This window comes from Scyliorhinus canicula, chromosome 16 (assembly GCF_902713615.1).
Source record: "Scyliorhinus canicula chromosome 16, sScyCan1.1, whole genome shotgun sequence".
Classification (NCBI taxonomy): domain Eukaryota; kingdom Metazoa; phylum Chordata; class Chondrichthyes; order Carcharhiniformes; family Scyliorhinidae; genus Scyliorhinus; species Scyliorhinus canicula.
Genome location: NC_052161.1, coordinates 128,640,364 through 128,653,654, shown reverse-complemented (window position 1 = coordinate 128,653,654; position 13,291 = coordinate 128,640,364). Strand labels below are relative to the sequence as shown.

General features: G+C 45.6%; 1 protein-coding gene across 2 annotated transcripts in view; it reads left to right on the top strand.

Annotated features, from left to right (window-relative positions):
• The window catches only part of prkcz (protein kinase C, zeta), a 643,052-nt gene that overhangs the window by 97,713 nt on the left and 532,048 nt on the right, over positions 1-13,291 (top strand). For both annotated transcript variants that reach the window (XM_038773788.1, XM_038773787.1), the window contains exon 4: positions 940-990. In XM_038773788.1, the coding sequence (XP_038629716.1) occupies positions 940-990 (51 nt within the window). The remainder of the gene's footprint in view (positions 1-939; positions 991-13,291) is intronic.

Here is a 13,291-nt window from a genome sequence, read left to right as displayed (position 1 = left end):
CAACGACCGATGAGCCCGCTACAGTTCATACCGAGAGAGCATCTTGGTAAAGTACTCTGTCGGCCTCGGGCCCTCCACCCCCTCGGGCAGACCCAGTATCCTCAAATTTTGCCACTTTATTCTTACTTTTCGACATCATTCTCCTTCCTTATGCTTTCCTACACTTGTTCATCAAAAGATTGCCCCTGGGATTGGACATTAAACTCCAAAAAACAAGCCTCGAGCAGGAGCCACCCAACGTGTGACTTCCCCTACTTGCCACCACCGGAAGTCCAGGTGAACCAACATGTAACAAATAAACCAATTAATTTTTGCAGTGTGGAATCCACAGGGTTAAAGCTTTAGACATGAAAGGTATACTAATGCGTATGTATTTTCCTCCTGCATCCTTCCTGACTACATTGATAGATTTTTCCACCTTGTTCTTTCAGTTCCATTATATAGCCATCATGTTAATTTTCTGATTTCAACAGATGCAGACAGACTTGCGGTGTGTCCCCACTATTTTTAGTTTGGTTTTACTGTTTACTTGGAAACATGCATTGTTTTCTGAGTTGTATCAGATGTCTATACAGATACTTCATCCATTTAAGGTTTTAAATGAATATGTAGCTTCTCTATCACATTGCATTTGCCAACAGTTCTCAAATGGTTTTGATGATATACACCTGACAGTATGCAGATATTTGATAAAATAATGCATTTCAGTTTCACCTGGTTTGCGTAATGGACAGTGCAAGTTCAGGAATTGATTGCAGCCATAAAATCAATCCATAGAATATTACAAACTTAATTGCCATTAATATGAGGGCAAATTTCCAATTATAGGCAAAACTAAATGAGAAAGCGAACAATAGTTTTATTTTTACAAAATGCGCTGCAGTTGATTTGTTTTCTTTATGCTTATTTTTAAAATTTGTTATTTTCTCATTTACGCAGTATTTCCCAGCATTCCTGAAAAACCAGGCATGCCCTGCCCTGGAGAGAATAGTAAGTATATTTTTGAAAATATGTTTCATTGGAAAATTAGTGAAATATGGTGACCTTTTAAAATAAATACTCTCTGCGGCTGTGGTTGGCACAGCCAGGATTTATTGCCCTTGCGAAGGTAGTGGTGGACCACTTGTTGAACCTCTGCAATTCTTTGTAACTGTTTGATATAATTTATTGGCTTGCTCGGCCACCTTGGAGGGCAATTAAGAGTTGAACATGTGGTGTTGGATGGGAGTCAGAGGCCAAACTGGACAAAGTAGTTCAAGGACAATAGCGAACCAGTTGTTTTTTTTTACAACATCCAACAGCTTTGTTTTTGATGGTGTCCAGATTTTAAAGAAGATTTAGTGACTTGTACTCGTGTCATCTGGATTGCAAGTCTACTATACTATTTTGCACCTCATAGAGCTTGATGTTTGCCTGTTCACAAAATATACATTTAAGCATAAGAGCTCAAAGTAATGATATTTGTCCTATGTTGAATAAAAGTGCATGATGTAGCTGATTTATCTTGCTGTGGCAACCAGTACAAAATTGCATTGTGCTTGATTGGCCGACAGTCTAAATAATGTGTAAAGAAATCTGGAAGCCGATGTGACCTCGTGTATGTCACCCATTTGTTTAATCTTTGGGAGATTGGTTCAAATTTGTCGTAAAAACTGTGGGGTTAAACATACCCTTCTAACTGTAAACTAAGTTGAATTGATTTGAGTCACCTTTCTCCAGTTTATGCATGCAAGAATACAGTGCAAATCTTTGTGTAACTTTGCCCTCATTGATACTTAGTGGGATTTCATGGACAGATCATTGACAGGCAGAAAATATCATGCCGATGCAGTTGGAAGTGATGTTCTGACACTATGAATGACTAACTCTAATTAAGTTAATTACTCTAATTGGATGGCACAGTAGCACAGTGGTTAGCACTGTTGCTTCACAGCTCAAGGATCCCAGGTTCGATTCCCGGCTTGGGTCACAGTCTGTGCGGAGTCTGCACGTTCTCCCTGTGTTTGTGTGGTTTGCGCTCCGGTTTCCTCCCACAAGTCCCGAAAGATGTGCTTGTTATGTAATTTGGACAGTCTGAATTTTCCCTCTGTGCACCCGAACAGGCGCCGGAATGTGGCGACTAGGGGATTTTCACAGTAACTTCATTGCAGTGTTAATGCAAGCCTACTTGTGACAATAAAGATTATTAATAAAGATTATTAAGTTATTGCTGTGTACAAAAATAGTGTGTTTGAGATGCTGTTCACAGGGCTTCCGAATAAAATGCGACAATGACAGCCGGAGTAGGAAAGCTTTTTCAATGCATCAATCTTGAGTACGTGGGTCTTTCTTTATTGGCCATGGACAGTCTTAAGTGGATGATTAATTTTTCCCTTTTCAAATCATCATCAAATATTAATCTCAAGTATTGCTCTCCTGTGTGTTCTCAAACCTGATTACAAATTCCCAGCTCCTTGCTTTAGACCTGCCATGATAGTCCTGTCAGTCTGATACATGCTTCTTCACTTCTGCCTTCAATACTTTATTCGTAGCAAATGTGTCCCATCTATGTCATTGCCCTGGTATAGCCCAGATTTTGATCCTTTTAACTATGATGGATATCATCGCCTCCTAGAAACTTTGTTCCCTTGCGATTGCCTGTGCCACTTCAGCCAGCCTTGTTCTTGATTTGAACTAAACTATTTGTTAGCTTAAAGTACTTTTACCTCCACCTGTTTTAAACCCTGCATCCTGGCCATCAGCAAAGCATTATCACTAAATTATTGCTGTGTGTTCTTTCCCCCCCCCCCCACAACCTTTAACTGAGTTCCTCCATTCTGCTGCTCAAACCCTTATCTGCTGTTTTCATATCCAGATGACTCCCAACATTGCCGTTGCTGGCCCCCCATCCATAAACTTCCATGTTCTCCAGAGCTCTTGTGCATGTGTAGTGTCCTGCACAATGTGCTGCTCATTCATTACCCACATCCTTGCTGATTTACTGTGGCACGCTATTCAGTTCTAAATTTCAAATCATCAAGTATAAATCGGTGTGGTTTTGTCCGAACTATCTTTGTAATCCATTCAGTCCTATAGTTCCCTGTAAATACTCCGTTCTTCTGTGGATCCTCATGCCTTCTCATGTTTGGGAGCAGAGCTCTCTTCCTAAACTTCTGGCCTCTCAAAGATTTTTGGAAACTACCTCAAAATCCACCTCCGATTAAACTTTCTTTCTCTCATTTTAACTTTATGGCTGTTTTCCAAGTCCTAATTGGGAACGGTTTGATCCTGATTTGAAAAGGCATATGGGCTTAATGTTATTCAAGGAATAAATATAATTTCATTGACATTTGCCTCTTATAATTTCAATGGCATGGTGGCACAGTGGTTAGCACTGCTGCCTCAGCGCCAGGGGCCCAGGTTCAATTCTGGCCTCAGGTGACTGTGTGGAGTTTTCTCCTTAAGTCTGCGTGGGTTTCCTCCTGCTGCACCGGTTTCCTCCCATAGTCCAAAGATGTGCAGGTTTGGTTGATTGGCCGTGTTAAAATTGCCCCTTAGTGTCCAAAAGATATGCAGGTTGGGTGGGGTTATGGGGCTGGGGTGGGCCTAGATAGGGGTCTCTTTCAGAGGGTCAGTGCAGACCTGATGGGCCGAATGGCCTCTTTCTGCACTGTAGGGATTCTATGATCTATCATCCAGGTAAACAACTTCCTAACCACCAATCTTACCCTATGACAAAGTCCTTTTTCCGGATTGTTCGGATTTTTCATGTTGCATAGCATTATAATTGCTCCTACCTTGAGCCAATGTTTGTGCGGTTGCATGAGCATTGGAGTTAGAGTTAGCCAGTGTACAAACTCTGGAGTGTACATACTTTTATCATCATTATCCATAAAATTGGTGCTGATAGACGGTGTACAAACTTTGGAGGGTATAGACTTTTCTCATCTTTGTTGATAAAGTTGGTGCTGATGTATTCTTTTAATATACTTGCCAGCTTTTCTAAAACCTTTTCATTCAAATATAGTGAATCCTCAATATTAGCGCAAAGGATAGCATTTGAATAGTTTGTATCAAAATGTTATACTGCCATTTTGCCCTACTTGATCAATTCCACCATCTCATCCACTCTTTCCATCCCATGCCATTCTATCCTTCCGATGCTCTCCCTCTAATGTCATCCCTATCCATCAAAATCCCATCCCTCGCAAAAACAGTCTCTCCAGCCAAGGTAACTTCAGCTGTTTTTGTTCTCCACCAAATAACTCACCCCACCATCGTCGCTAACCATTGCAGTTGCAAGTGCATCGTAAGCTCCAGTCTTCTGTGCACCTGAAGTATCCCGTTATGTCTCCGGCATCATCCACCAAATTAACCCACCAAACAATGTGTCCCTTACTAACCAGTGAAAACTGTTGGGACAGACAAGACTGAGTAATATTGAAGTATTGAGAATTTGGGAAATTACCAAGGTTAACAGTGGACTTGAAAACAAAATAACGGACAAATTACAAGATTAGCAGTCGCCGAGAGAAATAATGAGATGCAATTTGGCATGTAACAAGAATAGCAGGCTTCAAGAGCCATTGAAATGCAAATGACCAAACCTGAAACTTTATCAGAGATCAATGGGACTATAAAAATGATAACTTCTAAAGGCAAGGAATTTGAGAGATGTCGACAGCCGAATCCACAGGATGGGATATCAAAGAAACTGAACAGTATAACTGCTAGCCCCCTCAAGGGGAAGCAGGCTACTTCTCTGTCCAACAGTCATAGACAGACCAGCTCCATCATGATCCGAGCCACGGAGGTCTGTTCTATATAACATTTAGGGCCACAGCTGATTGCAGATATTCTCCTTCAAAAGACACAGTTTTGTGCCTTTGCTGAGCCAGGAAGAGATGTTTTTCCAGACTTGATCATTGAAGCTCTTTTGTGGTAGCAATTATCTGGATTTGACTGATAGTTACTAAATTTGGATGTTGCTTGGGAAAAGGGGTGTCACTTGAGTTCAGGGAATGTGGGTATATTTTGGGAACAAGAGTTAACTTCAGATAACACGGTATGTTTAGTTATTAATATGCCACAGTGTATATTAGTCTTTTGTATTTTCTTTCTTAAATAAATATTCCCTTTTAATTGTTCACACAATTGGTCTGGTTCCTCACTGGGTTGTACGTTATTCTTTGCATTATTCCAAACAAATATACACTGCTAAGAACCAGTGTCAAAGTAGGCCCTGGTGGCGCACCGGTTAGTACTGCTGCCTCATGCCACCGGACCAGGGGTCGACCCCGGCCCTGGGTCACTATCCATGTGGAGTTTGCACATTCTCCCTGTGTCTGTGTGGTCTCACTCCACTGAAAGGGCAGCACGTGGGTTAGCCCTGCTGCCTCACGGCGCCGAGGTCCCAGGTTGGATCCCGGCTCTGGGTCACTGTCCGTGTGGAGTTTGCTCATTCTTCCCGTGTTTGCGTGGGTTTCGCCCCCACGACCCAAAGATGTGCACGCTAGGTGGATTGTCCACGCTAAATTGCCCCTTAATAGGAAAAAATGAATTGGGTACTCTAAATTTTAAAAAAAAAAGAACCCCACTGATGTTACTTGCGAGTGTCTCAAAACCCCGAAGGGTAGCTTGAGACAATGGTTCTTTTTTTTTTATTAAGAGGCAATTTAGCCACCTACCCTGCACATCTTTGGGTTATTGGACTCTGGTCAGGTTGGACTTGAATACTGTGCACCGTTCAGGCCTCCATGCAATAAGAAAGCTACAGATTTAATGGAGAATCAGTATATTAAAAAAATTACAAAGGTGTTATTAGGACAGAAAAATTACAGCTCCGTAGAATGATTTGAACATGGCACTTTTTTATTTAGAAACAAGAAGATTTGGAGTTTACTTTATGGGGGTCTTCAAAATTATGACTGGATTAGACAAAGTAGATGTCTAAATTTAAACTACCCAATTCTTTTTTTCCAATTTAACGTGGCGCACCTACCCTGCACATCTTTTGGGTTGTGGGGGTGCGACCCATGTAGACACGGGAAGAATGTGCAAACTCCACACGGACAGTGACCCAGGGCTGGGATCGAACCCGTGTCCTCGACGCTGTGAGGCAGCAGTGCTAGCCACCGTGCCGCCCGATGTGAATAAAATATTAACCTAGCCACTGGTGCAGGGGAAATAAAACGTGTATCAGTGCTGTTACCAAGAAATGGATAAATGGGGTGAGTGGGGGCACCCAGCTCTATGACCACCCACTAAATCCAAATGATGGTTGACATAAATAAAAATAGCACTCATGGTCCAGACAGCAAAGACAAATAGAAGTTATGACAAACACCATGGAAGACTGATGAAACTTAGTGGCAGATTTGAATAGGAAAAATAGCAAACCATATTCATGAGAAATCATCAGGGAGGAGAAGGGCTGGAAAATAAACTTGGTGGTGGAATGAAAACGCAGTACTGTAAAGAAAAGGAATTTTTGAAGAAGTATAAACAAGAAGGGCTCAAAGAACGTAAAGAACAGTACAAAAAGGAAAATGAAGAAAGTATTTGCCAGAGAAAGATCCCTGGGAATGGAAGAAATATTTGAAAGTCTGGATGCTAAAAAGGTAGATTCAGAATAGCCGCCCCTAAAGATAGGCGTATATTATTGTCTACGATCAGCACGTTTTTGAAGTGTTGGCTAGTGTAGACTTGAGAGATGAACAGACACTTCCAACACTGATGAAGGTTCAACTCAATTGTATTAACTATTTCTAACTAACTAACACACGATGATTGTGGGTCTAAATGATGCTAACTTAAACTGGAGACCTAAGCCTTGTCTGAACCAGTTGATTCGCTCAGCATGTGTTGTGAGTCTGTGCTGGGCTGGATGAGTTCTTGTTACACTCAGAGGCAGCACACAGAATGAGCAGGAACCGTGGTGCCCTCTGCCTTTATAGTGTGTGTATTCTAACTGGTGATTGGCTGCGGTGTTTGTACGTGTTGATTGGTCTCTGTGTGTGTCCATCAGTGTGTGTCTGCACCATGATATACTGGTGTATATTATGACATCCCCCCTTTTATAAAAAAAATGTTGATATAGGCATGTGATAATAAATAGTGTGGGTGTGTGGAGAATGTACCTAGCTACGTGTGAGGTGCGAAGACATATGTACAAAGCTATATACAGGGAGCAAGACTATTTACAGAGGAAGGTGCCTGGTGCAGATGACTACCATGAACTGGAACAACCAACGAATCTATTTACAAATCACTGGATAACGAATGTAACAATAAAGGATATAGGAAAAAGAACATTTCAGAGAGTCCACATGTGTACATAGTTCATAAGTTCAGTCTCTGAGGTGGGTGATGAACTCTGGTTGACCGCCTCAAGGGTGGGGCAATGGCTGGCACCTCAGGAGCCGGGAGGGCTGCAGCACCATCAGGGACAGGCAGAGTGACCGGAAGCACCACACAGTCCACGGCGGGATCAGTAGAAGAGCTGGTCGGAGGATCCCGTGACGACCCTGGAACCAGGCGAAGAGCACGCCTGTTGCGGCGCCGAATGGATCCATCCGGTAAGCAGACCAGGAAGGAGCGGGGGCCACCTGCCTTAGAACGACCACAGGCGCAGACCAGCCACCGTCCGGGAGGTGGATGCGAACCTTGTCGCGTGGATGGATGTCGGGCAGGTCAGTAGCCCGTGAGTCGGAAGTTTTCTGCTGCAGTTGAGACATGTGCATGAGGTGAAGCACGGGGACATAATCGAGGTTGGGAGTAAGAATTGATGGCACTGTCGTTCTGAAGGTGCGGTTGATTAGTAGCTGAGCAGGCGACAGGCCGGTGGAGAGCGGGGTGGAGCGATAGGCTAGCAGGGCAAGATGGAAATCTGAGCCGGCGTCGGCGGCCTTGCTGAGGAGACGCTTAATGAAGTGGACCCCCTTTTCCGCCTTCCCATTGGATTGGGGGTATAGGGGACGGGACATAACGTGCTCGAAGTTGTAGTGTCGGGCGAAGCCGGCCCATTCCTGGCTCGCAAAACAGGGGCCATTGTCTGACATGACTGTCAGCGGAATGCCATGTCGGGCAAATGACTCCTTACACGCCCTGATCACAGCCGAGGATGTGAGATCGTGCAGCCTGATGACCTCCGGGTAACTGGAGAAGTGGTCGATGATGATGATTTAGTCCCTGCCCAATGCATGGAACAAGTCGATGCCCACTTTGGTCTAAGGCAATGTGACGAGCTCATAGGGCATCAGGTTCTCCTGTGGTTGGGCGGGCTGAAAACACTGGCAGATAGAGCAGTTGAGCACCACATTGGCGGTGTCATCATTGATGCCCGGCCAGTAGACGGCTTCTCTGGCCCTGCGGCGGCATTTCTCGATTCCTAAATGGCCTTCATGGATTTGCGCCAGGTCATCGCGGACGTTGTAAAATTGCGGGCATTGGTCCTTGAGCCACCCGTCTGACATTAGGCGCATCACCCGCTGCAGAAGTGGATCAGCCGCTGTCTTGTGGCAAATTTGCATCAGTTGTGCATCCGAAGCTGGCAAATGGGAGGCTGCAAGCTGAACTTGAGCATCTATTTGGCAAATAAAGCCGTCATGGTCACACGGAGTTGTGATCGACCTTGAGAGGGCAACGGCAAGGTCCTTGCCAGGGGTATAGATTAGTTGAAAGCCATACCTGCGCAGCTTGAGTAGGATACGCTGGAGGCGAGGCGTCATGTCATTCAGGTCCTTTTTGATAATATTTACAAGGGGACGGTGGTCGGTTTCAACTGTGAACTGCGGAAGTCCATAGACGTAGTCGTGGAACTTCACGACTCCAGTGAGAAGGCCGAGACATTTTTTCTCAATTTGCGTATAGCGCTGCTCTGAGTGAGTCATCGCCCGCGACGCATACGCAACGGGGGCCCATGACGAGGCCTTGTCTCGTTGCAGGAGCACGGCACCAATCCCCGACTGACTGGCATCAGTAGAGATTTTGGTCTCTTTGGTTGGGTCGAAAAAGGCCAACACTGGTGCCGTGGAAAGCTTGGCCTTCAACTCCTGCCATTCACACTCGTGAGCAGGGAGCCATCGGAAATCTGTGGTTTTGCGAATCAGGTCTCTGAGGGCCGTGGTGTGTGAGGCAAGATTCGGAATGAACATCCCGAGGAAATTCACCATACCCAGGAACCAGAGGACCGCTTTCTTGTCCTCTGGCGTCTTCATGGACGTGATTGCTGCAATATTGTCCTCGTCCGGACGCACCCCCTGGTGGGAGATGTGATCCCCAGAAACTTGATACTCGACTGGCCGAAGGAGCATTTGGCCCTATTGAGGCAGAGGCCGTGTTCGTGGATGAGCCTGAAAACACGCTTAAGGCGGGCAATGTGTTCCTGCGGGGTAGTTGACCAGAAAATAATGTCGTCGACATATACCTGGACGCCTTCGATCCCCTCCATCATCTGCTCCATGATCCGGTGGAAAACTTTGGACGCAGAAGTGATGCGGAATGGCATCCGGTTGTAGCAGGACCTGCCAAAGGGTGTGTTGAACGTACACAGCTTCCTGCTTGACTCATCTAGTTGGATCTGCCAGAAACCCTTCGAGGCATCCAGTTTTGAGATTGTTTGGCGTGGGCCATCTCGGACTTGAGCTCCTCACGTTTCGGAATCGGGTAGTGCTCCCGCATGATATTCTGATTTAGGTCTTTAGGATCAATACAGATCTGCAGCTCGCCGGACGGCTTCTTGACGCAGACCATGGAGCTTACCCAGTCTGTGGGTTCCGTGACCCTAGAAATGACTCCTTGGTCCTGGAGATCCTGGAGCTGTTGTTGAGGCAGTCCCTGAGGGGCACTGGGACTCTGCCAGGTGCCTGAACGACAGGCGTGGCGTTGGGCTTGAGTAAGATTTTATACGTGTCCGGGAGCGTGCCCATGCCTTCGCAAACATCATGGTATAGCTGGATGATGGAGTCGAGTTGCGCCCTGAAGTCTGTCAGAGGATGCAGACACATCGCTTGAAGAGAGAGAGTGTACTCTCTGCACTAAGTGGAGCAGCTTGCATGCCTGCGCACCAAGCAAGTAGGCTTTTGAGGCAGCAACAATCTAGAATGGGAGAATGACTGCGTGAGCATGATATATCACCTCAAGGTGGCAGGAGCCACTGGTGGCGATGGCATTGCCATTGTAGTCCAGCAATTTGCAGGCAGATGGCAGGACAGCAGGTTGTACGCAGAGCTTGCGAAAATCAGATGACGCGATGAGATTGGCGGAAGCGCCGGTGTCCAGGCGGAACCTGATAGGGGAGCAGTTGACCATAAGGGTGGCACACCACTCATCATCCTGGCTGATGCTGTGGACGTGTTCAGTGCCACGCTTGGGGGACATCCTGTTCGTAGTAATGACGCCGATTTGGAGCGGGACCTGTGGGTCATTGCAGGCACAGTCGGAATCAAGGTCTAGAGTAGGTTCATTGATCGCAGGCTGGATAGCCCTGACGTCTCTATGGGGCTAGGTGGACCTCCTAAAAACAGCAGGCATGGAAGATCTGCACATTGCAGCGTAGTGGCCTTGTTTTCCACACTGCAGGCAGCGTCGGGACTTCGCTGGACATTGCCGCTTTAAGTGGGCGGAGCCGCAGTTGCCGCACGCCAGAGCGTCGGGACGTTTGTCGCACCTCCGAGCATGCGTGGGGCGATCCAGCATAGCGCGCACCTGCGCGAAGCGGTCGGTGACATCAGCACGCTCGCTGCGTGTAAGCGTGGGACTCCGCAAAATGGCCGCCATCGTTCAGACCCAGAGCCTGAAAAGATTTAATCATTTGGACCCGTTCTGCCTTGTAAGGGGCTTGCCGCGCCGTTTCAGCAGCCTGGATGCAGGAGTAGCGCGTGGAGGCATGTTCATGAAGTACACAGGTTTTAATGGCAGTAGAGAGAGTGAGCTGCTTTACTTTTAGTAGCTGCTGGCGCAAACAATCTGGTCACTGAGCATGGAGTCAGAGGTGGACCCGTAGTTGCAGGACTGCGCAAGGACGCGGAGGTGGATAATAGAGGACTGGAAAGGCTCGTCCTTACCCTGAATTCGCTGCTGAAACATGTATCTCTCGAAGCTCTCGTTGACCTCGACTGCGCAGTGGCTGTCGAACTTCAGAATTATGGTCTTGAACTTCGATTTGTCCTCCCCCTCATCGAAGGTGAGCGAGTTGTAAATGTGCAGAGCGTGGTCACCGGCTGTGAAGAGGAAGCGAGCAATCTTCCGTGCGTCCGAGGCAGCTTCCAGGTCCCTGGCTTCGAGGTACAGCTGGAAGCGCTGTTTGAAAAGTTTCCAGTTCGAGCCCGGATTCCCTGCAATGTGGAGAGGCGGCGGCGGGCAAACGGAGTCCATTCTGTAGGATGGCGCGAGACTGGTGGAAGGCAGATCACTGAAAGGTAGGTCTCAGAAGTGCGAGCATCCCTCAACTCCTGGTACTATGAAGTGTTGGCTAGTGTAGACTTGAGAGATGAACAGACACTTCCAACACTGATGAAGGTTCAACTCAATTTTATTAACCATTTCTAACTAACTAACACACGATGACTGTGGGTCTAAATGATGCTAACTTAAGCTAGAGACCTAAGCCTTGTCTGAACCAGTTGATTCCCTCAGCATGTGTTGTGAGTCTGTGCTGGGCTGGATGAGTTCTTGTTACACTCAGAGGCAGCACCCAGAATGAGCAGGAACCGTGGTGCCCTCTGCCTTTATAGTGTGTGTATTCTAACTGGTGATTGGCTGCAGTGTTTGTACATGTTGATTCGTCCCTGTGTGCGTCCATCAGTGTGTGTCTGCACCATGATATACTGGTGTATATTATGACAGTTTTAATGTCAGAGTCCATGTGTATTTCCTTCCCCACAGAGTAGTTGTCCCAATTTAAGTAATTCCAGCAACAAGCTTTTCTGAATTAGAAAAAATTTATTATTTATTGCCACACACTTGTCCTGGAGGTTTTGATGTGATGCCTTTTTCACACTACCACACACAAATTGGAGACGGACTAAGAAGAAAATCATACAATTATAAATTGTTTATTTCATTCTCTTTTGTCGCAGGCCATTAGTTTCTTAGTTGAATTGATCCTTTGTTGGAGATCCTGAAATGGAGAGTAATCTCCGTTAATTGCAGTGCACTTCTTGTAATTTAGTTTCCAGGAGGCTGGTTCTCATGTGCACTTGAAGTCTGAGCAAGTTAGTTGCTTTACCTTGGCTGTGTTGTCTTGCAGCTTATTTGATGGCTTTTCAGATGATTCTGAATATTGCGATCTGAACAGTTTCTGTTGTAATTTAGAAAAACCTAGTAACAAGCATGGCTGCCTTAAATCATACGACCAATTGCAAGTTCACGGTCTTCTACAAGAGAGGAAGTGGGTTGTCTTTCTTCACATTCTGTGTTGTTAGATTTTTACACGTTGAGAAATTTGGGAGGGCCCTGACCTACTCAATACCAATTACCCTTTGTCTTATTTATTAAAGGCATTCAATGTGTTATGATAATGGCACTGTGGCCCAGGTTGATGAGTCACCTGATATGTGATGGTCTTGTTCTGTTCACAGTTCATCTGTAAAATGATTTGTGAGTCTCATAAATGGCTGGGATTGTTTGTATTTTAATTAGGTATTTGCTTGAGTTTCAGTTCTGTCAAGTCATATGATGCGTTGTCAATCATCTTAAAAACTCTTGTGCCCATTTACAAAATATATCATTTTAAAATGTGTAATGAATTTCTTCTTGGCTGTATCGGGCATGACAATATGCATGATCAAAGATGTAGATGGAGTAAACTCCGTGAAAGAGGATATAACAGAGGTGTGGCCAAGATGGATGGTGAATGAAGAACACCAAAAAACGTAGAAGTAGCAGTTGCAAATCAAGGAATGACAAAACATTAATCTGGAAAAAATCTGAACAGCATTGAAAGGAATGAAAAAAGGTGAAGCGCATGACTGGTTGAGATACCTGCTGAGGTGGGGCAGCATGGTGGCGCAGTGGTTAGCACTGTTGCCTCATGGCGCCGTGGTCCCAGGTTCGATCACGGCTCTGGTCACTGTCCGTGTGGAATTTGCACATTCTCCCTGTATTTACGTGGGTTTTGCCCCCTCAACCCAAAGATGCTCATGATAGATTGCCCGTTAATTGGAAAAAAATGAAATGGGTACTCTAAATTTATTTTTTAAAAAGAGGTACGTGCTGAGGTGCATATTGGGTCTGGGTTCCTGACCAATTTACTCAACTGTGTTATGATGAGAGAGAAAATCACAAGGACGTGGAGACAACACCTTTGGTA